Raw genomic sequence first — 25,302 nt, 5'->3', positions numbered from 1 at the left:
AACAGTAGTATGGTTATGGATTTTGTTATGTGATTCTGAATGCTGAGTTTTTAAGAGATCATATTTTATTTTTTCCAGGAAGAGCAGAAGGAGTTGGATGAAATAACAGCTAAGAGGCAGAAGAGAGGAAAACTAGAAGATGACAAACCTGGAGAGGAGAAGACTATATTACATGGTAATGGCATCTTCCTGGCTGTTCTCATTTTCTAGCTCGCTGTGTTTTCTTGCCTGCTGTGTTAATTAGTAAGGATGGCAGACAGCCTCAGCAGTTTGCTGAGGCACCTTGATGTTTCTGTATTGGAGATAACAGCACTCACAGGCATAAGCATAAAGGACAGGGGAAGAGGTAAACTTGGACTAATTCCACTTTGTACCGTGAAGAGCAGTGTGGAAATGTTGTTTTTCAGGGTACTGGTTTTATTTATTTATTTTTAATGTTACTAGATGGACATATCCCCTTCCTGTTTCACAGAGCAACATATTGAAGTTATAAGTTTGGCTTAGTTTCATCTTCAGAATTACTGTATTTTTATGTCAGTATTTTCATCAGCAGGTAGTGTTCTGAGTTATTGTTTATGAACAATTTAGAAAATCACTTGGACTTTACATTTTCTCAATTTTTAATGTAAACGTTCTTGCCATCATACATGAATAATTGTGTATCAATTAATTACCCTACGGAAGCCGGTAATATGTGGCACCTTCAAAGAAAATGGTTTGCTAAGTCAGTAAAATGCAGTAATTTTTTGAAACTGTTACTTCAGCTGTCTGTATACAAAACAGCCCTGTGTTACACTGCTTGGTGCATATAGTTTGGTAAACAGGGTCTCTCTTTGTGTACCAGTTTCTACAGCCAGGCTCACACGCACAAGCTGGGAGCATCCTCTCTAGTGTGCGTTGAGAAGAAGTGGTGCCTGTGAGATACGCGTTGCTGACACTAGTACTTTGTTCTGTTTATGTGTAGTAGATCATGACAGTATTTATTGAACAGCAGTGAGTATAGCAAACATGAAACTTTAGCCACTGAGCCCCCTATGGACTAATTATTTCGTATCCATGTTTTTGTGCTCTCTACCTGAAATTTCACAGTGAGAGACCTTGCCATATAAACTGTGATCTCCTCACACACAAACGTTCCAGAAATACGCCATTTTGAAGATGTGTGTAAGCATGGATACTGTGCAAGTGTACAACCAAAACTGCCATAACAACATTCCAGAAACTGAGAAATTAATTTAATCAGGGCACAGTTTATTGTCATGGCTACCCAGCGTGCGTCTACTCTCAAATAATCCGTTTTCATGCACAATGCATCCCTGTGTTTCTGACTGTCCAGTCGCTTCTTAAATCTAGTTAAAGAGCAGCTGTTGGCTGCTGCTGACCAATATTGGTTCGTGCTGGCCAAATGAATCCTTTCTTCCTTGATTTGTAATTCTGTTGACATGACTGGCACAGCACAGAGCTGGCCAGAACGTGAGTTGCAAGCAAATGTCAGGGTTAGAGTTGCACATTTTAATCTATGAATCTAAGCAAAGTCTTTTTGGTCAGGGAGCTCTCTTGCTGTTTGATGATGAGTAACATGTATAGGAGAAAGATTTTCTTAATGTTTGGATTGTCAGATTCCAGGCAGACTTTGCTGAAATGACACAGTTTGAGTTTAACTGATGTCAAATAAGATTCCACATCTGTATCCTATGAAGTTGTTTTTTCTTACACCCGCTCTCTCACCTCTCCCTCTACAGCAGAGCAGCTCCGTTGAGAAAAATTGTAACTGTGTGAGTTGTTGAGCCTTTCAAAGATTATAACCTCTTAAAATATGGATTCTCAGAATTCTGTGTTTACCTTTTCAGTTAAAGAAATGTATGACTATCAGGGGAGATCTTATCTTCATGTCCCTCAAGATGTTGGAGTTAATCTCCGTTCTACAGTACCACCTGAGAAATGCTATCTTCCGAAGAAACAAATCCATGTGTGGTCTGGGCATACAAAGGTAGGAATGTTTGTGAGCGTACAGCATAACAACCCATTTAATTTTCGGTCTGCAGCTAGTAATTTCTAGAAAACTGAAGAATCAGTAGAAAGGAAGAGTATTTTACTCTTTACCATACTCTGCATGTAATTGGTTGCATTACATTCTCACACAAGGTGTTTGCCTGCTCAGTTGCAGTTGTCTAGCTGCATGTACTTTTGTGTTAACATAGTGACTTCCTGACCTACCTTAAAGGGAAAAGTATTATTCAGTGACTTCTGCAGGTTTTGAAATGATTTCCTAAACTACCATGTGAATAACAGTAAGGCTAATTCTAGAGATTCCTAAGAATGTTTGGAGGTTGAGGGTTTTTTGTAGTAAAAGTACTTAAGGGCTGTTTCGTATCAAACTTTGGAAAAGTTACATAGCTTTTGTGATTGTGGTGCATCAGTATTACAGGTTTCCCAAATACAGCTAATACCTTTGACATGTGTGTCTTGGTAAGAGGTTTTTTTTTGATGCTGATTAACATCCACAGTTCCTTCTTGTGTCAGATACCAAAACTATATACACACTTCTGGTATTAAGAAAGTGTTTCACTGCTCAGGGTAGCATAAACTCAATTTGCTGCTTCTTTTGTCACTAATTTTAAGTATTGCTTGAGGGGGAATATGCTGCACTGCAATGGACAGCACCTTAATAATATTTGAAAGATGGAAGAAGGGAGGACACAGAGAATGTTTTTAGCTTTTACCCATTTTTTTAGTTGAGTCATATCTCTGAGCTCTTCTTTAACGATTGCTGCATCAACGAGCTTATAGCTGCAAAACTATCAGGGCTTTCCAGAATGACATCTCCTCCCCAAAGCTCCAGTCACTTCTCTGCCTATTATCCTATTACAACAGACTGATGTGTAAAATAGCTTTTTCCTTCAAACAAAATGAATAATGATATCGATGAGAGAGGCAAAAGAAAAATGGGCTGACAAATTTAGAAAAGCTGAGGGATATAAGTAGATAATAATAGGGAGGATAAAATACCCAGCTCCAACCAGGGGTGGGAGGGAGGAACTCGATGGCATATGACTAGAGTAATTGATATGAAATGGAAAGGAGGAACATTAAAACCACAAGTACTTGGGGTTCTTTGGAGTTCCCAGAAAGGAGTACCTGAAATACAGACAGCTGTGAAGATGCTGTGCTCAGGAAATCTGAGCTCAGTGGGCAGAAGGCACTGGTAGTATATGTAAGAAATTGAGCTGGCCAAAACATTTTTTTTTTTTTTTTTTTTTAATTCCTCACCTGCCCTACTTGGAAAGGCTTGTTGTACAGAGACAGTCCCCCAACCCTCAGTTTGTATTTATTTGCTATGTTTACCACAGTAATGGTGTGGATGTTGAAGGAGATTATATATACAGCTGTTAAAGTGAATCAATTTTTTTCCAATAACAATTGTTCAGAATACATCACTGTTTCTAAAATAGGATGTGGGCAGGTTATTTCTTTTCAATATGCAGTATCTGTATCTGTATTTTATGAAGATAAGCTTTAGCTTTTTGCTTGGAAAAGAGGGCAAATGAACTGAGGAAACATCTAGATGATTCACTTACTGTTAACTTATGTTGTTATTTACAGGGTGTCAGTGCAGTCAGATTGTTTCCTCTGTCTGGGCATATATTGTTGTCTTGCTCTATGGATTGCAAAATCAAGGTGAGTTATTTTTCTGTTTTCATGTATACGTTTTATACCATCCTGGAATACAGACAGTGCATTTTAGGGTACATAAACATTTGGTACTTCTACCAAATACCTTTTGTCTGTGTTGCTTTTATTTTTCTCACTTAATTTTTAAATTACAAATTCATTGGAACAAAGACAGAAATAGTACATAAGACTGAGGCTGTTAGAACAGTGTTAGTTGTTTATTAATAGCATTTAAAAGGTCACAAGTTTCTCACGTTATTGCCTTTGTTGTTATATTAATTCATTTTCTGTGAAGCATAGTTTTACAACTACTAACAATAGGTCTCTGCTGAAGTCTTTTGCTGAGGCATTTGCGGTGTGAACTAATCTCACTTCAGTCCAGCATATAACATCAGAAAGCTTATGTTTTGGGGGTTTTTTTCAGTAGCAAAACCTTAAGTCATTAAAGTTGGTATATGGTATGGGAGTTTTAGTTATTCTAAGGGGATTTTGCTAACAGGAAGGTGACAGCATTCTGGTGAATTTCTGGATAGATTAATCAGTAAATGGTATATGTTTGCAATTAATTTCTTTAAAAATGTTGCCATGTATGTTTGCACTTAATTTCAGCCATTATTGTTTGACAATTGACTTGTTTCCCCCCATCCTTTTTTTGAAGCTGTGGGAAGTATATGGTGATCGAAGATGTCTACGAACATTTATTGGTAATAGTCTTTTTTTAAACTCATTTACATCTAGAACAACTTCCTGGAAGAATATGATTTAGGTTAGCTTATTAATAACTTATTTTCGTAGAGAAGACTTGTGTGCATCCAAGGCAATGGGTGTTTGGTATGATATTGACAGTAAGAATTGAAAAAGACGCACGTTTCATTAAGAACTTTGTCATTATACCAAGCAATTTAATACTGATGTGTAACACCTTACAACCCTTAAAACATTAGTGTACTACAGTCATCAATACTTTATGCAAGACTCCTTTTGAAAGGCAAAATTTTGACATTAAATTGCCCCATGTTCATGTTGAAAACAGCAACCCTCTGTATTTAACTGGGGTGGGGGGGGGCGTCTCACCTTAAATAGGTCACTCCATCTGTGCTGAGTTTTTAGTGCAAAAGCATGGGAAATCTTTTTTAGGTTCAGGTACAGTCTTTGTTCATGTAACAGGTGCTTTTTAAAGCACATAGCTGAGAGGCAGAGAAATACAAACTTCTTAGCAGCCTTGAATGCAGAACAAAAGTAGCTGATTCTCCTATTGAAATAGGAACATTTCTAGAACACTGAGTGAATATATGTTGAGTAACAATAAAGAAATCTTTTTTCACCTGTTATTTCTGGTGACAGCACTGTGGCAAAGATGATGGCTCAAAAAGGTTCTCTCTCAATAGACTGCTCTTTTTGAACAGTGTGACTGTTTTTCCCAAAAGATTCTTATTGTCGACCAGATTTGCCTGCCATTTTGCTGTATTTCAATTACTGTGTTAATATTTTAACTAAAAAGAACTGCAAGTCTGATGTGGTGGTCAGATGAAAGTATTGAGGCTGAGGAGCAGCAAGGTTAACATCAGATGAAAGCATTCTTAGTTTTCTGATTTAATATTTCCCGTATTTTGTACCTGTTTTCTAATTATAAATGTTTCTCCATTAAATGTGTCTCATGTAGTGTTTGTCTCTCCTCTTTTTCATTAGATGTTGCCATTTATTAGTGTGTTTAAAATTTCTTCTCAAGTTCTGCTCAATTTATGTTGTTTGTTTCTGTGCAATGCTTTTGTTTCTCTCTCTAGTGTCTTGGAGGTGTGAGGGTGTTATGGGGTTTTATTCTCACCATTCTTTAGTAGTTACTTTTTCTTTCTCATTTAAATTATTCTTTATTAGTTCTCTTGAGGAACTTCAGTAAGTGGTTTTCTTCTTCTCTTTGCATTGTTAGAGCATTTAACTGGAGTAATATGAGTTGGGTTTTTTTTAAAAACCCAACACATTAATTCTAAGTGTGAATGGATGCAAGTTTACCATTGCATTTTTTCTATTTTGTAGGACACAGTAAAGCTGTTCGAGACATCTGTTTTAACAATGCAGGCACTCAGTTCCTTAGTGCTGCGTATGACCGCTATCTAAAACTCTGGGACACTGAAACAGGTAGGCTTGTGTTTGTAGGTGCTGTTATTTGGCACTGTTTTTAAGTAACAGGGACTAGAACGATATCTTATCATTCCAATTGTTTCCGGTTGTCCTTCATATTGTCTTGTAGTTCACTGTTTAGGCTTTCATTACAGGATAATTAGGTTTTTTTCCCTTATATGTTTTGTTGTTATCTGTGGTGGTGCAATTGACACTACCTGTATTTCATATACCTTTTTATTTGAGAAATTTGATAGTTATTTGTAATGCTAGAACATTTTTTCAGCAGAAAGACATCTTGCCGAATCATTTAATTGCATATTTACATTTACAGCTGTAAAATTACTCTTTACACCTAAATATGCTTAATTTAGAAAAATTAGCTCACTTGGTCTTTTGCTCAATCCGAACTTGAAGAGCACTCCAATTAAAAAAAGGTGGTCATAACTGGGCTGCTGATATAGGGAGTTGAAGGGTAGGTCTGATGCTCTCATGCCTGGGAGATGCTCTGTAACATTCTGATACAAATAGTTTGTTAAATTAAAAAAATACAGGATAGATTTTGATGGTGTCCTTTTAAACTGGGGTCTCTTCCTAAGACAAGAAGTTCCCATGTTTGAAAAAGATGTTAGCTTTCCGGGTTAGCAGTGCCACTAATCTTATACAGGTGGTAGCCAGAAAGGTGAAAAGTCAAATTCTCCAGTCTTGAGTCTGAACTCAGTTGTTTAGACAGAGCTTTTGGATTAACATGGCTCCCATAAGTTACGGATAACATGTAATCAGGGTATTTGTGGCTGAAGCTATGAGAGGAGGTCAGGGCTTTATTTTGCAGTTGCATTACTGTTACCCTTTTCTAAGGTTAGTCTTGAGTTCTTGCCCAAGTTTGTTTCCTCTTGTTGAGAAGACCTCTGATCCTAAGGAGGGGATGTTTTGCAAAGACAGTGGTCAGCTTGTGATGTCCTGAACCAGTCCTTATGTTCTTGATCTGTCCTGGTGGCATGCAGGGTACTGAGCATTTGCATTGATTGGAAAGCTGTAGCAAACTTACATAACAGTTTGTATGTGTGCATGTTTATGCAGGTGCATGCACACAAATGTGAAAGAAGGTCTAATCAAAGAGCAGGGCGAATTCTACCCTCTAATTCTCTCAAGGACTTTAAAAGAAGTATTATCTGCTCTTAGTAAAGTGTTTTTTTTCAATATCTGCAAACAACCAAGCCCATAGCACTTCCAACCTGATACAGTATGAATGGGTTTTCTGTTGCAGGGCAATGTATTTCAAGATTCACCAACAGGAAGGTTCCTTATTGTGTCAAGTTCAATCCTGATGAAGATAAACAAAATCTCTTTGTTGCAGGAATGTCAGATAAGAAAATTGTGCAGGTATGTCTACTCAATATTTATTTCTCTAAAAATACTGCTATTTAATAAAAAACAGGTTCTTATTCTGACTCTTTTAATTGCAGTGGGATATTCGAAGTGGTGAGATTGTGCAGGAATACGATAGGCACTTGGGAGCTGTCAACACCATTGTGTTTGTGGATGAAAATAGAAGGTTTGTGAGTACATCTGATGACAAGAGTTTAAGAGTCTGGGAATGGTAAGTTTAAAATTTTGAATTTTACTTCAAAGTGTATTGTGAGCAAACTGAGAAGAGAGTTTATTTTTAAAAGTGTACATAGCACATAGGCCACTGGAGTGTACTGAGTTGTAGCTAGCTCAGGAAAAGCTTTAAAACCCTGTTCTGACTTAATGCTTGAGACACTTCATAGATTTCCTCTTCCCCAAAGAAAACATAAGACAGCCCTATCAGCCTGAAACACACTGCACTCTATTAATGGTCTCTGCTCTCTCCCCTTTCCCCAAGGGTGTATTAGTCTTTAAATTAACCTCTTAAAGAAATATCTACTCTATTACAATTGGTGTGTGTTGGTTTTGAATGCTTTGAACTTGGATGTCCATAGTGTTATATAGTACTTGGCCCATGTTTGAAATAACTAGTTTAGTGTAGCTTTATTCTGGTTTTCTGATAGTCTGGCTTCCGGCAATCATTGATACACGCAGTATGAATACGATAGATGACAGACAAGGGAGAGTCTGTCCAAGAAAAAATAATACAAAATACTTTAAATGGCTTCCAGTTTTTAACATTTAACCTGCGGAGAAAAAGATCATTCCTACCTGAAATGTTTTTTGCAAGGTTCTAGGTACTAAGATCTTGAATTTTAGACTTTTAAGATTCCTCTAGGATTTGAGATTTTTTTTTTTAAATAATCAGTCCCATATCTTGAGGTATTCATTTCCTTTTGCTGTTCACACATGCAAAGCTGTTGCATAATACAGACACTAGTTCGACAGCTCTGTGACTAATCAGTTCCTTCCTAGCTGCCTTTTTTTTTTCTTTTTCTTTTTTCTTTTTCTTTTTTTTTTTTTCCCCTGTAGCCCAGACAAGAGACTCCAATCTGTGGTATTGGAATGCTACCCAAGCAGCCAGCTAAATCCTCAGCTTGTCTGTGATCGGCTGCTATCATTGCCAGTAGCAGTGGGAATGACCAAAGTCTGGGAACCCAGGCTTAGGCTAGACATAAAATGCTGTCACCATATGCCACTCCAAGAAAGCCTCTGTTCAGTACTTCATAAGTAGACCCATGCAGTTACTGAGCTCCTTAAAGAAAAATCTTTACAATACCATGTCTGCTACGGAATGTCTCATCTCTGGTGAGTGGGAGGATGATCTCGCTTGCACAAATCTGTTATTTCCCTGAGATTGGATTGCCCTTGTTTTATGAACTTTGTGTGACGGCTGAAATAAATAGTGAAGTGGGTGGATTTAGTCAGTCTGTGGGGAAAAGCAGGAAAGGCAAAAAGGTTCTGGCATGGGAACATCACAACCTGATTGTTCCAGTAGCAGAAGTTCTGTCCTTCTGAAGAAAAAATACGTAATAGCTGCTTGTACGCTGAAGAAAGAGCTCCCTTGTTTAAATGATTGGGAACTCGACTCTAGGCAATACTCTGCGATGCAGTTGTTGGGAAATTCTTTGGTTTTATAAAGAGCAAATGTAATGCCATCTTCCTGGGCATGACTTGTAAACCTTTCCCCACAACCTGCCATGATATATGTTAATTGGTCTGTAAGCATATATCTATAATTTCAAGATCCAGATTTTTAAAATGCCTTAAAACTAAGTTAATACATTTGTTGTGGAAGATTTTGGAGCTCAGAGACTTCCATGGCAAATCATTTCTCAAATTTTCTTTTCCTAAATTGATAAGAAAAATTATTTGCTACTTAGCAGTGATTTGGTTACTGCACCTTTTGGCACTTTTCTTCATATGCTCTTCAGCACAATGTTCCTTCAGTATCCTACAGAAACAAAGTGGAAGTAATTATGACCTGAGTATGGCCTTAAAAACCAGTAATTAAAAGTTGGTCTAATTGCTTAGTTACAATTGTCTAGAGGAATTTTGTAGTGTGTTTTGTAAACACTTTGACTTGGCCAGAGCTGGTACTGGGATGGCACGTCTGACTTCATCACAGTGAGGAACTCCTGAGAACTTAAATCTCCTTTCCCCAAGAATTCATCCCATGCACAGATTTCACTGGGCTGTACTTAGAATTGCAGTTGGTTGGTTGCTGAAAGTTCAGACTTCAAGTATAGCACAGACTCTTTTAGATTATATGGTTTATATAGGAATATTAATGGGAGTACTTGAAAATTTGTCTGCTTTTGCCTTTAATGTGATTGGGATATTAAAGTTGACATGGGTATCATATTCTGTGTTCTTTCTTCTAGAAATGCAAAATGTTGCTTTGTCTTTGCTTTGTCTTTTTTTTTACTGCTTACCCGAGCATTTGATCCTGCTTGGGTAAGCAGTGAAATGAGTTGGGCTTTTAACTTTGGAGGCTGTTACTTCTTTTTACCTCCAAGTCAGCCAGCAAAGCAAGAACTGTGCAGTGGTAATTTAGCTATTATGCTGACTGGCTTGGGAGGCTTGTCATCTCTGTAAAGCTATGCCCCTCAGCAGGCCTTTTTGCCCATGGTTCCTGGTAGAGATGGTGTAGTCTTCTGAGAGACGTCTTCATGATGTGTAGGTCCCAAAACTGGATTGGGTTGGACCGAGGGTTTGGGTTGGCTTCGGGTTTTTTCCTTCTTTCATTAAAAAGATTTTTCTTCCTGTTGCCTGGGGAAGAAGTTGTATCAGAACCCCAGTATAACACTTCTAAATCTTGACTAGCAGGTATCACTTCTGGTATTTAAAACTTTTCAGCCTTTGAAATGCTATGAAGTGGGGAAAGGACTTTGAAATATTTAAATATTAAAAATTCATCACAAAAAAAAATATCATATGAGTTTTGAGGTTGGGCAACCCGGATAGCATCTATGTTGGCAATTTTTTTAAGGTTTTTTTTAAGAGAGCAGGCTGACACTACTTATTTAGCAATTCGACTGGAAGCAAATGTGAAACACAAATGCATGTCTTTATTCTGCCTAATAGTTTAATGCAGCATATTCTGCTGCTGTCCTAAGTGTGCCTGGTAGGTATCAACATAATGCAGAGCTATTGTGAATAAATTCTAGTAGATGAGCCAGCCCTCATTTGTAAAACGAGAAGAAGGCAGAACAACCTGTGCTGCATTTAAATTTCTGAGTGCAGTACAATTCAGTATTGGAGATGCATCTTCTGTGATGAGACTTTAATGGGACTTCTGGTGGGATTGGTTCTACCTGGCATTGAGGACTCGAGAAGATTGTTGGTCTGCAGGAGTGTTGGGTGGTGGGAGCGGATCAGGGCCTGGCCTTGCTGCAGTAATAACCTTGTGTCCTGTTGCAAATGGAGCTGGAACCTGTTTGGGTAGGATGTGGCACAGGGGCTGCACTTCCTGTACTGTTGGGTTGATCGGCCTCAGAGATGATGTGGACTTTTTGTTACTTGTTTACAGATTTGCTGCCCAACAGCAGTCTTAGGTCTGCCTGTTTGGAAGCTGGTTATCCCTGGCCTAAAGCACCTGCTTTTATCCATGGAGTGTATTAAGTGGGTTGTCCTTCTCACTCTGAGGAATAAATTATTTTAACATTTAACTCACAGGAGCATTTGTGTCACTTCCTGAGAACAGAGCAGCTTCTCACCCTGCTGCCCCTGTGTGTGTTGCTTAACTCAAGATGATGGGAAATAACTTCCTCCACAATAAAGCAGGATGGTAATTACCTTGCTAATGCCAACCGTATTGCCATCCAACAAGGCTTGGGCAGCTGGGACGAGGCAGCCACCCACGCTCTCCGCTCCGAGAGTGTCCCAGCAGCCCTTCTGCTCTGTGAATTAGACAATGAAGTCATAAACATCCCCTTTGTATTAATTAATGTTGCTACAGAACATTTTGCATGTGTTTTCTGCAGAATACATTAATCGAATCTATTTTCTGCTGGAGGTTTCTTTTGCTTAATGAGAAAGCCATGTGCATGCCTTCCCTTTCTTCCAGTCTTCCAGTGCAGGATATTAGGAATACTGTGAATATGCACAAACCGTTAGTAATTCAATTTATATAGTCAAAACCAAATGGCAGTTCTGCGAAGTAAGGGTTAGACTGTCCTTGTTTTTTCCCTAGGCCTTTGTACAGGACAGTATATGTTAAGGACATGCTCTGGCACAGTCTTTTATGCCATTGAGCTGGGAAGTTCAGCGTTCAGTTCAGCTGTGAATATTTGGAATTGGTTGGCATGCTGTTTGGGGGAGATCAGGAGGAAAATGGCATTATCAGAGAGATGAGAGAGAGAATCCTGTTTTCTTTTCCTTTAAAAAAAGTTTAAAAAAAGAAGAATTTTTTAAAAGGCAGAACAATTCGAGTTAAAACAAAACTCAAGTCAATGAGATATTCCAGTAAGATCCATGCAAATGTCAGTATGTTCTTGCTATCTAAATAGGAACTTTGTAAGAGCTGCAGTTATACTGGAGGCAATAAAGGAACTTTGTTTAACAGTTTACTCTTAACCATTAGAATGATGACTCTAATTTAGACTCTGGATCATTTGATTGTGGTAAATTCACACACTCTGAGGTTATGCTGTAGATGGCTCCACATCTGGAGCTCTCGGGTGGACATTCATAATATTTTTGAGCTTTTGCATATTCTTCCTTTGGATGCCACCATACATTTTCCACGGTTCAGTCACCACGTAAATCCTCAGCTGACTTGAGGCAACTCTCTGGAACATCTCCACATCTTCATAAAACACATACTTCTTCCTTTTGCAGGGACATTCCTGTAGACTTCAAGTACATAGCTGAGCCAAGTATGCATTCCATGCCAGCCGTGACTTTGTCTCCAAATGGTAGGTTAACACTTTACTGTCTTCTTAGACCTAATTTACTTAGGCATGTCTTACTGATTATATTTCTGTGATGTTGCTGTGTTGCATCCTCCTTTCAGCCCAATCTAACCCCCCTTCCCAGTCACTCTGTGCACTTATTCCAAGATTGGACTGGATCTTGTTTTGATTTAAAATTATAAAGAACAAGTATGTCAAAATGAGGGTTTATATCAGGGTGACTTATCAGTTTAAAATTAGGCCTTCATCCAGACAAGGCAAAAGGACTCTTCATAGAGCTACCATGTGCTGTTTGCTGCATTTAAAATATTAAGAGAAACAATGGTGGGAACTGACAATGGCAGCAAAGAGTTAAGCAAGTTCAGCAGTCCTTGTGGTGCCACTGTTAAAGCAGAAACTGATGTTGTACATGATCCTGTCCCCTTCTGGTCTGAATATAGTCCAAAAAACTCTTGCATAAGATAAATCCCAAATTATCTCAGTGTTTCTTTATGCTAATGTTTCACTGGTGTTTATTTTCTTCAATGAGAATAATGCTGAAGGAGGATAATTGTTTAGTGCCTCACATAATCAGTGAAAATCCTTCTAACAGGACAAAGATCCTGTTATCTGTTTTGGCCAAATTTAAATACCTTAGTGTCACCATTATTACAGTGTTGCCAGATTTGCTGTTAACAGTGCTATTACGCTGAGTAGAGGCTGATCAACTTGTTGCGCCGCTAATGTTACATTGTCACTGCATAAAACACTTTAAAGGCAGTGACAATATGCAGAGTTCAGGACAGAAGTCTCTGTTCTGGGTGTTGTGTAGCACATCCTCTTCACTGAATTCTCAGGCAGGAGTTAGTGCACTGCCAAGATGCAAAATGAGAAGGTTGATTAGAAAAGCCTTGATTTTTCTTTCATGAAAATATCTTTATTAATTGCATTCCATTAAGGCAGAGAATACTAAATATTTGCAAAAATGTAATGTAATGTAAATGTAATTCCTTCTTCTACCTTAGACCTATTTTTCCCATAAAGGAAAGAGGGGGTGACTATCTTAGAGTACCCACAAAACAGGTGATCAAGTAGATTGCAGCTAGGTGGATTTTTTTCCCCTCACTGACTTACGTGATTATGTGCAGCAGCAAGATTACACTGTATCTTAAAAACTTAACAGGAAGTCAGTGGGGTTGATGCAGCACATAGCTGGAGCAGCCAGAGCGTTAGTAGAGTCCTGAGTGCATTTTGTAGGAATAGGCATCCCAAATCCTGTCAAACATAAGGTTTCAACTCTTGGCAGTTGTACCAGGCAGAAGCAATATCAACTGTTACCTAGAACCCTGCTACATAATGAAAATCTGGATTAAGATAGTGTAAGAAAAATTATAAAAGTCTATAAAAACATCCCAGTTAGGTCTGTTTCCTCAGATGCAGCACCCTGATACCATCTTTGTTTATTGCATTTACAGGGAAATGGTTGGCTTGCCAGTCAATGGATAACCAAATCTTGATTTTTGGAGCTCAGAACAGATTCAGATTAAACAAAAAGAAAATTTTTAAAGGTCACATGGTAGCTGGCTATGCTTGTCAAGTGGATTTTTCACCTGATATGAGGTAAGTTTTTGTGGGAATTAACTTCGTCTTAAAACTTGCAGGTATGGACACTAAATTTCCTTTTGAATCCTCTGCAACATTCATGAATGCACAGTCATCCTATTGGCTCAGCATCAGGCAGAGCTCTCTTGCCAAGCAGAACAGAAAGTTTACTCTTAGTATCTGATAAGACTAAGAGAGGCTTCCACATCTGACTCCCATCTGTCTTTCTGCACGTGGTGTGCAGTGCAGGGTCTATTCCCACAACGTGCACTTTTCTAGAGTATCTGGGGTTTGAACTCACCCCATTCCCCCAGTTCGTAGGTCTGGTTGGGTATCCTCACTTACTGTTCAAAGAACAATCTCTTTCTTCCTGTTGGCTTAGTAATATGCCCATACATTTAGTACTGTGTGTACATAATATACCAGTTACTGTAAACCTGGGGAAGAACCTCAGCAAACCCAGAGGAAAAAGCATCTATAATTTTAGAGAAACTTGTGGCGCTTTTTCTTTGGTTCTGGTAACACAGTGCAGGGTATAATCACACTGCTTAGCACATTTACCTCACAGTTGAGAAATCACCTTCTGCAGGACTTGTGTGCTCTTAGAGCACAGCATGAATGCTAATTCCTTGGTAGGTATGTTTGCAGGCTGTGTCAGATGGGAAGCTCCCTGGGGGAAGCTCTTTTCTGTTGCTCAGTTGCTACTTGTAATAGTATACAAGCAGTCTGTACACATAATACAACTTCCATTTTATTCTGTTAATACAGCTATGTAATATCTGGAGATGCAGATGGGAAACTAAACATCTGGGACTGGAAGACAACAAAACTCTACAGCAGGTTAAAAGCACATGACAAAGTCTGCATCGGTGCCGTGTGGCATCCACACGAAACATCCAAAGTCATTACGTGTGGCTGGGATGGTCTGATTAAACTATGGGACTAAAGAGGATGCAAGTCCTGCATACATCTGAGATTAGGGTGCATTCTGCTGTGAGGGTGGGTAGACATTTGTAACACTGCAGTTCTCAGCTCACTGTATATATGCACTAAACACCAGGAAATTCAGAAGACTCAAGTGAAAGGATAAAGTTCTAAATATGGCATCTAGGAATGAGAAGCTAAGCTGAGGTCATCTGAAGCATGCAGAATCATGTGCCAGTTTGTCTTGCCACTGCTTGTGCAAAACACTCTTGTAAAATAAAATAATTTTAAGAAAAACTATTTTTGTGGTTCTGGCTGTCAGAGAATTAAAGGAGAAAACCAGCAATTGTGTAACTTTATTCCTAAGAAGAAACCTTTGATACCTACTGCAATAGAGCTGAAAAAGATAAGCACAAATCCACTTGCTGAGATTTGCTAATTCACAGTGGAAATGAAGAATTAATTGGAAGCTAGCAGTTGTCAGGTGAGCTCTATCAACTGAAGATGCCATTCATAGTTGTAGTTTCTGTCTGTAGAATCATGAGGATCGCTCACTTTCACCTTTGCAAGTAGTCTTCATTTTCAGGGTTTTCCTTGTGATGGTTGTGTGCAGTGTGTTGGTTTTGTGTCTTCCCATATGCTATTCTGTTTCATTAAGCATGACATATTAAAAAAAAAACCTGAATGTCTCTTGTTCTGTTTGGAATAGTTTGTATTATAAGCCCCGCGAAGGTTTTTGACAATTTAATGTATATACATGTCACACTTTTTCTCTTTGAAGAACTTATTTTTAATAAATCTTTTTATAAGAAGTCTGCTTATCTTTGTTCAATTTTTCTATCTTGCAGTGTCCATATAAAATATTTCCTACCATCTGGTATTTTAATGTGCAGTTATATCTGTGTTTAGATAAACTCATTCTCTTGCAGTGTTCATTTAAAACTAAGGCAAGTTGGCAGCAGGAGAGAAAAAAAATCCTTTTGGCTCCCTGTCTGCTCTCTTTTTTGGGCACATAAAAATAAATGCATGTAGCAAGTTTTATCCCCATTGATCAGTCTTTAATTACAGTTTTGAATTACACTATGTTGTTTACTGTGAATCCAATCACTACTCATCCATTATAAAGAATAGCAAAGGAATAATTGCCTTAACTGACAGTAGGGTAGAAGCTGAGGCAAAGAATCCCACATTGTTGAGATGGAAGGAAATGGGTTGGTTGTTTTGTGTGGGGTTTGGGTTGTTTGACTGGTTGCAAGACAATTCTGGTCTTTCAAAGAGTGAGTTACTAAAGTTAGGCCCTTGTGAGTGAACAGGAAGCTTAGGCATTTTTAGACCAACTCTGTAATGCTGAGCTTGAGAGTCATTCCACTGTCAGTCCATGCTGTTGTGTAACTGCACTGAGTTTACATGTTCCTGGTTACTTTCCCATCCCAGTAGCCTTGTGTGCCTGAAAAAGTCCATGCACTGTTTCCACAAGCACCATCCTGGTTGTAACTGGGTATTGCCCAGCCTTGTTCCCAGACAAGGACTGAGACAGGAAACAGTAGAGCCTGGAGAGAGAGGAAAGAGCTGGTCCAGCATGTCCTGAGGACTGATCCTCTGTTGGGAGAGAAGAGGCTGTTCCTGCTTCTCTGCTCTTCACAATGTGGGTGGGAAAGAGCTGCTGCTGTCTTGCAGAGGATGAATTTCTGATGTGCTTCTCATACATAAGGTTTGATTCCTGAGCTGGGAGTTGAACTCTGGTGTGTGTTGTGTGCCGGGTGCTGCTTCAAGAGAAAGGGGGCTGGAGTAATTTGGAACGGATTTTTTCCTTCAAATACATTTCCCAAATGGATATGTGGCAGTGTGCCCTGACTGTTAACAGTTTATATGTACAGGGGAATAGGGAGGCAAGGAGGAATAGAGCAGATAGAAAATCTGGAACACAGAAACTAGGAATACATTCTGGCATTTAATAAGAAACACCTTTCCCAAATGCTTAAAACCATTTGAATCATAATACACAAAATGCTTGACTCTGTTGTTGGTACTGTGTTTTTTCATGTGTCACCTACCAGGCTGAACTTTAGATATATATGTGTAAAATAGTATATGCAAAATATAAAAATAAGTGTATAAACTCTTGTAGTAATATATTGGGTGTTACCGTTGGAGGAAAAAAAAATAAGAAATGTTTCAATCAATTCTGCTGGAGTTGATGAATTGGGATTAAATGTTTGTAGCAAGCTCAGAGTCAAAATTGCCCTAGAAACTTTCAGATAAAATCTTTTGTCCTTCACAGTTGGTCACCACATTAATCTTTTGTGGAATTTCTCATATCTGCATTGAAGCCTGCAGGGGGAATTTTTATGAGGGTAATTCCCTGTTAGGCTTGCTGATAAGCAAACTGACTGCAAAGCTTACATTGTCAGTTAGTTTGCTGTGCACATGGATAGATGTGTGTGTGAGTGTGGTGCAGGTCCAAACTTGTCTTTCCAGCAGCCACCTGGGAAGAGATTTCTTTCTGGGCTAATCACCTCAAATCATGTCCTTCTATTCCCAATTTCATGTTTCACCAGAAACTGGTCTGTTACAGGTGTTGGTCAGAGCAAGTCTAGTCTGAGACCTCTAGGCTGAACTTGGCCTATGAGCAGGCAGATCCAGGGAAAAGGCAGCATTGGGGGAAAAGGGAAGAGTGCCTTTCGAGATAGCCGATTAATTTTCCTCTGATGTTAGTGGAGAATGCAGCTTAGTGATTCGAGCTGAAAGGAGCATCTTGGGAGGGCTGGAGGCAAGTGTGTTGCACTGCCAGGAAGGAACACAGGCAAGCTGAGCTGCAGGGCTGCTGTCACAGTATCATTATTTTGTTCCCCTTGATCATGCACCTGTAACTTTCAGAAGTGCCATGCCAATATGTTACTGACTTTATTAATACCAGTTGCTTTTGCAGTGGAAGTTTTACAGGTCAGTCAACTATCTCCATCATTCTTGGAGTTCTGTCTGGGAAAATTGATAGTTTCTTTGACCTTTTGCCAGCTTTTTCTTGGACTTTTTTCATATGTGAGAGGGGGGAATAGCCCACATATCCTCGTGCATCGCTGGTAAGGAGGCTGGCTGTCTTGAAGCAGATGGTCTTGGCATCTGTCTTGCTCAGAGTTTATAATTGTCCCCAGTAAGATGGGGCTGCTCAGTCTTTGCCCTCATTATGAAGAACAAACATCAAAATTACTGTACATCCAGAAAAGTCCAAGATTGTCTTGTAAAAAGCCGCTTTTTAGCAGCAGGCAGATGTTCAGTATGCCGTTTAACACCGTGGTCTTTAACAGCTGATTTAAACAGGGAGCCTTGCAGCTCTCGCAGCCCAGTAACACGATGTACTTTACTTTCCTTCTTTCTACCAGCTGGTTATTACAAAATCCTGCTCCCGTTCACTAGAAAGACTCCATATGACAAGCAGCCTGCACGAGGGGGAACACGCGGAGCGCGGAGGAGGGAGGGGAGTTTTGCTTGGAAGACTTCTATAAACAGTTGAACCTGTACACCAGAAAAAATCAGTTGCCAGGGAGGTTGTTCCTCTGGAGACTACTTAAGGGACTTGTTACTGTAGGTTGACTTCACTAACATACACTCAAAATTCTAAGCCTCATATTTTGCAGTAAAATACGGCTTTTCTGTTAGGCTTGCTGATAAACAAAACAGACACCACAGCTCTCTTGCAGCACTCAGAGAAAACTGCTTGTGGCAGGGCTATGTTTACAGAAGCTGCTAGCAGAATTTAAAGCTTTCAGAAACAAATTGCAATAACTTTCAGCAGGCCATGGACCTGTAAATTCACCAGGCGCACTGGAAGTTTGTCCTCAGACCTGTTTGTTATCTTGTATGACAGAATATTGAAAATATGTTAAATGCGCTGAGCCTCCTTTTTCCCTGCTATGATTCACGCCGCTGGGGGCTGCTCAAATGAAACGTTGCTGCATTGGTCAGTAGAGTAAGAGGTTCTCATTAGGCCTTGGGGTTTTTTTGGTCAATCTGGAAGATGTCAAGGCTAACTGAGCCTGCTTCTTTGGTTTGGGAAAGGAAGACAGCAACACAAATCCTCTGGGGAGTCATTTCAGTAATAGGAACTTTATGGAGCTTCAAGACCGCTGACAGTTACCCAGACATAGTTATGGGAGCTGCAAATCTTTCCCATTCTCCCAGCATAATTGCCCCACAGTTGGTGTCTTGCTCCTCTTCCCCAGCTAAACTCTTTAATTGTGTAACAAGTCTTTATCTTTTAGGTGGAGTTTAAACTCTTGTGAAATGCTTTTAAGAGGAAAAAAAAAGAAAAATGCCCCGTCCTAGAAGAGTTGTAACAATTTAACCTCCCGCCTTAGCTTGCTCCAGGCTGATTTCCCCAAGCACCCATGGGCCTTTGCCCATGGTGTTGTTTATATTTTGCTTTGGCATCCCAATACAATCTTGCTCCTTCAGCTCCTCCTCATGTACTCTGCCAAACATAATCCCTTCCAATATTCCTTGGAGATAAAAAGGGAACTTGAGACTCTGAAATCATTTGTCAGGCCAGACATCTACAGGATAAAGAAGGAAGGCCCATTCCCTGGAGTATCCAAAACCACACTGAGTTTTGTGGAAAGAGCTTCCCTGCAGCAAGCTCCTTTCTCTGCCCTGGTGCTGATGCTTTGGGAGTACCTTGGGGCAGCAGAACGAGTGGGGTTTTTTTGCTTTTTGTCATTATTCCTCCAATATTAAATGAGTGGAATAACATTATGGAATATTTCTTCAGATCCTGGATTCTCCTGTTTCTTGGAGCAATTTTTCTTTCATAAAGAAGAAGTTGGAAGTAATTTCAGGGCCTCTCCTGACTGGCAAGTCAGTTTGAGAGGTCAGCGTGAGGTCAGCGTGGGGTTGTCTGGTGAAGTCCTACTCCCTGTGTCTTGGCTGCTCGTGGCTGGCATCTGTGGAGAGACACCAGTGAGGGACATGGGACCTCCTAGGGCACAGCTGCTGCTGCTGCTGCCTCAGAGGTCTGACACCAGTCAGGCACCTGTCCCCACCTGCCTGCAAGGGTAGTGGCACCCTGGGTGGTGGCTCCACTCTAGATATCTGCAGGTGGATGTAAGGGTGGGATTCGCATTGTTTGTGATTGATTCAGAAATGGAATTTCAGATGTAGAGGGGGAAATACCAGCTGAGACACTGAAGCATTTTCATTACTTGCAGAGGTTTTGTACTGTGTATACCACTGCACTTCCCTTCAGAAAACTGCTTAAACTCAAAGATCTGTGTTGGTAATCCACCAAAAAGAGCAGGGACATGGTATTCACATTTGAGTCATCACTTCTAGGCAGCGCAAAGCAGGCTCCTGTTTTCCCTGTGTAAGGTGCTGCCTATCAGGATAAGGTAACACAGGCTGTCTCTGCAGAGGTCTCCTTCAGAACCAGGTAAAACTCTACATGAGGCAGGTCAAACTGCACTGTGAGCAGGGACTTCTGTTTAAGGGAAGAGGCATTCATTACTGCAGGTTGTTCCCTTCAAGAGCCAAGCTTGCTCTGCAGATGCTGCCCCTGAAAGCCAGTGGATGGGGGCAGGTATAAATATGTCTCTGAATATAGGTCAGCTCTGAACTTCCACTGCCACTAAACCAGGTCTCTACTGACTGCAATTAAATGTCACATTGTGTTAACAAGCAGGAAAAAATCGAGAGTGATTTCCTACTGAATAACCTTGAGTATCCTTCCAAGGACAAGGGAGCAGCTAATGAAGCTCATGAAATCCAAGTTTTGTAATGAACCAGATGGTCTCAGCTGTTGAATAATTCACCAGAGAGAATGAGTGCCATTTCTTCAGGTGTGCTACTGGGTGATATGTCTTCTTGCCATCTGCCAAGAAAGGCCAGACATATGTTCCCTTTACACTTTCTTTGTTCTTTCACAGTTGAGAGGTGCTCGAAGAACAACCCTTCACAAGTCACAATGGGATCAAAGCCTGGGGCCAGAAGTGCATGCAATAAATGGCAGGTTTTGGAGTGCAGCAGGAGGTCAGACCTTTCTTTGGGCAAATTTTGGAACCTCCAAGGAAGCCAATGTGGCATTCAGAAAGGGCCCAGTTTTCCTGGAAGAGTGTGTTCTAACAAATTCCCCTCTGAGCTGCCATGGGCTCGCCATGGAAAGCTCATGTTGCGGTATCAGCTGTGATAGTTTGAGGGGATTCACATCTGTTTCTGCTCTTCACCAGGTCATGGGCAGCACCTGTAAGTTCTGATTCATAAACGTGTGATTTATAAATCACTGTGAGCCTGTCTGAAAGAGAAATGCCCTCACCCCCACAAAAGGATTTGTGCAAGTAGAATTGCCCCTACCCCTGGGTCATCTCTGCAAGGATCCACTTTAGACTAAGCTGAAACATCTCCTGGTGGAGTTGTCCAACTGATGCAATAATGGCTCCCCATCAGGAACAAGAGCTGTCATTATGTCTTTGTTAGGTGGGGTTGGAACTGGTTGTGGCCACCATGAATAACCTGAGGTGGGGGCAGGAACGAGGCTCCTGAGCTGGGAACAATGGGCTGGGGGCTCTGGAGAGCTGATGCACGTGCCTGCAGGGAGTGCCCAATGCACCTGGGGACAGCAGACCAGGAGAATGGGGGGAGAGCAGAGCTGGGCAATGCCTATAATGGTGATGCTGAGCAGATGTGGAGCTGAGTCTGGCTTCCCTCCACAGCCATGCAGTTACCAGTTTCCAGGCTGTGGCTACAAGGGCAGAATGCCCTGTACACACCGGTTTTAGTGGTGCACTCTGTACTTAGACCTTGAAGAATGGGGAAGCTATGGTGCTTTCTGTGCAGGTGTGATCTGGGAAGAGTTGTGGAGTGCAACACTGGCGTGTGGTTACTGCATGGAGATGATTTCTGAGCAGGTCAGTGGCAACTGTGCCTCAGTATGGCAGTGGGTAGACACAGATGCCACACATCCCTCAGCACCAGCCTGGCCACTGCAGCAGTCAGCCAGCCCTGGCTTGTGTCCCTGGGCATGTACCCAACAGCTCAGTTCCTGTCATTAGGAGACAGGAACTGAATTCATTTAAAGGTCTGTCCCTTAGGTAAAAGAGATCAATAAAAGAGAAGGGGCAAGGGCATAGAAGCAAGACCTCAGAAAGGAAGGTTGTAACTCTGCTCTAAGAGATGTGAAGTAGAAAGGCACAGAGAGTGCATTAAATAAGCACTGTTCATTTTTTCCTATAATATCACATAACTGCCTTCAGAATGATAAATGGCTTTTATCTTCCCTGTATTAGAGATAAGGTTTTCTTTAAAATTACCATAGTTATTGGAATCTTTTTTGCCAAAGACGTATTTGCTGTAACCTGAAGTGTTCTTGACACTACCTGGCAATCCCAAGCAAGAGATTAGCTGAGGGTTTATTAAACTCCCTTACTAACCAAAGAACCAGGATGGACCTCTACTCCACTTCTGTAATTTGCATATCACCATTTTTACTTCAGGGAAATAAATTATGGAAGATGTACATACCTTTTGAATTCTAACATTTGAGAGAGGCCATGTAATTTATTTTTTAACCTCTATCTGTTGGTTTCTTAAACAAATGATAATAAGCTACTAGGCTACTTACTCTAAGACTAGTTAGGAGAAAAAGCCTGTACAATGCTAGAGCCCATATATTTATACTTTATTAATAAATCAGGACTGGCAGCTGGACTTTTGCCACCCCATTATTTGAAAAATAGGAGTTGAGCCATTCTGCAGTGCAGTGAGCGTGGCCATTCCAACATGCCAGATATTAGTTTAGGAAACCCTGGCAGCCTCTTGCATTTTGATGAATCACCTCATGGCTCTGCATCATTAAACAACTTCAGTACTTCATGTATGAGGGCTGTAGCAAGGTGGCTGTCACAGAGAAGGCATTTCTTACTCATTTTTCAGAGGTTGTGGATCTCTTGGTTTGTGCATTACCTGGCTCAGGGATGGCAACAGGTAGGTCAGCCCTGAGGAAAGTGCTTTGCCCAATGTCTTGGACATGGGGAATTCAATGCATCTGCATCAGGTAATCTTGATTTTGATGCAGAGCTGAGGACATGGTGGGCACTCTCAGTGCCCTGCTCTGGGTGTCTGCAAAGCCCTGGTCCAGGTGGGACATGTAGGAGCAGAAACAGGAGCTACTTTTATAGAATCATAGAATATCTCAAATTGGAAGGGACCCAGTAAGGATCATCAAGACCAACTCACTGCTCCTCACAGGACCTAAAACTAAGCCAAGTTACTAGGAGAGCCATCCAGAGATTCCCTGAACTCTGACATGGTTGGTGCCATGACCACTTCCCTAGGAAGCCTGTTCCAGTGACTGGCCACCTTCTGGGTGATGAACCTTTTCCTAAAACCCAACCTGAACCTCCCCTGACACAGTTTCATTCAATTTTTTCATGTCCTGTCACTGGTCACTGGAGAGAGGAGATCAGCATCTCCCCCTTCACCACCTCCCTTGAGGAAGTTGTAGACTTGAAGAAGTCGGAAACCAAAGGCAGTTAAGTCCCCATACCAAAGATATGACAGTGGTGACATCTTGTATTTTAATGCAAAGTTTAATGTCAAAATTCATCTAAAGATAAGAAAAAACCCTACCTGCTATATGTTTTTTAGCTCCCCCCATTCCTTAGCTCCTTGGGGAATGTCAAAGGCTCCCAGGGGCACTGCAGACAATTCACATTCCAGGCTGCTGAGCCCCAGCACAGCTGCAGTCCAGGGCACCTGCCTGGACCACCACCTCTGCCAGCATCAGTGCAGATCCAGTGTTTCGCCTCCTCATGCCAGGGAGAGGCAAGGTGGTGAGGAGGTGGCAGGCATCCAGGCACAGCACTGGAAAAGGCACCAGGAATTGTTCAACAAAACCCCAAAAGGAACAAAAAAGACCAGGTTTCACTTTCATCTCTTACATGTATCTCACTAGATGAAAAACCACTTGCTGCAGCCATTGCAAGAATAATTTCAACCAAGCTGTTCTTTGAGCAGATGAACTAGGGATGCCCTGTCTTCTGTGGCTGAAGGCTCTCGAGGGTGAGGAGGGCGAGTGCTAGCTTAAAAAACCAAAGTCAGGGCACTCAGAAGCTGCTCAAAGAAGTAGGTAGAAATTTAGTTTGGTGGTGATTTCTGTCTCTGCCAAATTCAGCTGAAATTTGCCAGTGGGTTCAAGAATATACTGTTCTTGCCTAAAATTTGTTCTGTAGGAAACAAGGCCAAAGTAAAGAAGGTACAAATCAAAGATGATCACTTTACAGAGAATTAACACTTGACACTTTCTTAAAAAGACACCTTGTCACAAGCACTCTCCTGCCCAAGGGCTGGCACAGCTCAGCCAGCAGAGCTTCCCAGGGCAGCCCCAGAGGGATGCCCTCCTTGCTGGCATGCTCAAACATGGGGCAGCCTGGAAAAACCATGCTCTTATCTCCCCCAGACAAACCTTTACAGAAGCCTCTGTCCTCTGGGACAATGTACCCACTGGCAAATATATTGCTATACAAATCTGCACCATATATCTTCTCCTAGTGCCAGTTCTTTTGACAACATATAAATATAAAAGCCAGTCCATTTTGCTAGCAGTCACTGCGTGCATATTTAGCAACTTTAGCCAGTGACGCCAAAATCCTCTTCAATAACGCTACGGGCCCAGATGGCTCACAGTCACACATCATAAATTCCTTTCTGCTATTTCCATCTTGTATTTACCCAGCTCAGTGTGTAACAGCTACTGGCGTTGAAAGCTTCCTTTTTCAGAAACATCTGTGGTTTTGATAAGTCTTTGTAGGTATGGAAAAGCCTGAAGTCCTTCAGCTCCAGTTCCCGGAGCAGACTGTACCAGTACCGCACCACGGTGCTGTCATTGCCACTGACCTCAAACCCAGGCCAGTGGATGTGCACCTCAAAGACCAGCTGTCCTATCTGCTCAACAACATCTTCCAGGATCAGGTTTTCCAAAATTTTCCACTCGGCGCTCTCCACGTCTGCCTTGAGGACATCGATCTGCAACAAAAGCACCATTACTATGTGAAAATGAAAACTTTGCAATTATAGTAACATCTCAGGCCAAGGTTGACCATTTTTAAATACACATAATTATTCATTTTGTACTAAAAAAATAAATTAAAAAGTCTCAGAGGACTAACACAGGCAGTACATGATGTTTCACACTTGACTCTTCACATCCCTTTTCCTCCTGCCTCCAACTCCTGGTTGGAAAAGCTACATATTCCAAGCTCCTCCTACAACCAAAGCATGTTACTGGTTCCTTCACAATTCTTGGGTGGCATCACAGCTATGAAAAAAGAAACAGATCCGAACGACAGACCCAAACCTATTAACAGTGATTACCTGCACCATAGTTGAGTGGGGTGCTCGTGAGCCACATGCTACATGCACCACACAAGTGCAAGAGAAGACCAAAAGCAAAAAATGAACACTGAGCAGCTCAGGCCACCAGCTGCCCTTGGCCAAGCTGCTGGCTGAAGCTTTTGCAGGCGTCACTACAGATGCTGAGAGAAGAGGACCAAAACAAAAGATAATTATGCAAAGAGTCTACAGGATTTTAAGGGCAGCTTCTCCAAAGAAAAAGGCATAGCAGAAAAGAGTACATCAAGGTATTTGAAGGGAATAACAGATCTAACAGAAAAGTGCCCTGTTTTAGTTTTAGACCATT

General features: G+C 40.9%; 2 protein-coding genes across 2 annotated transcripts in view; one reads left to right on the top strand and one right to left on the bottom strand.

The window, feature by feature from the left end:
• The window catches only part of CDC40 (cell division cycle 40), a 37,447-nt gene extending 22,014 nt beyond the window's left edge, over positions 1–15,433 (top strand). Inside the window, exons 6-15 of the mRNA XM_082299498.1 lie at positions 79–175; positions 1,851–1,990; positions 3,604–3,678; positions 4,331–4,376; positions 5,707–5,808; positions 7,058–7,173; positions 7,257–7,390; positions 12,043–12,119; positions 13,571–13,715; positions 14,466–15,433. Coding sequence (XP_082155624.1) covers positions 79–175; positions 1,851–1,990; positions 3,604–3,678; positions 4,331–4,376; positions 5,707–5,808; positions 7,058–7,173; positions 7,257–7,390; positions 12,043–12,119; positions 13,571–13,715; positions 14,466–14,643 — 1,110 coding nt within the window. The 3' untranslated portion in view covers positions 14,644–15,433. The remainder of the gene's footprint in view (positions 1–78; positions 176–1,850; positions 1,991–3,603; positions 3,679–4,330; positions 4,377–5,706; positions 5,809–7,057; positions 7,174–7,256; positions 7,391–12,042; positions 12,120–13,570; positions 13,716–14,465) is intronic.
• Positions 15,434–24,314: 8,881 nt separating this feature from the next.
• METTL24 (methyltransferase like 24) overlaps positions 24,315–25,302 on the bottom strand; it is a gene marked incomplete at both ends in the record, with an annotated part of 45,342 nt that continues 44,354 nt past the window's right edge. Inside the window, one exon of the mRNA XM_082276979.1 lies at positions 24,315–24,629. Within this exon, the coding sequence (XP_082133105.1) occupies positions 24,315–24,629 (315 nt within the window). The remainder of the gene's footprint in view (positions 24,630–25,302) is intronic.

This window comes from Coloeus monedula (genome assembly GCF_965178545.1).
Source record: "Coloeus monedula genome assembly, chromosome: 2".
Classification (NCBI taxonomy): Eukaryota; Metazoa; Chordata; class Aves; order Passeriformes; family Corvidae; genus Coloeus; species Coloeus monedula.
The sequence above is the reverse complement of the archived record's forward strand: the minus strand, read 5'-3'. Positions and strand labels throughout refer to the sequence as shown.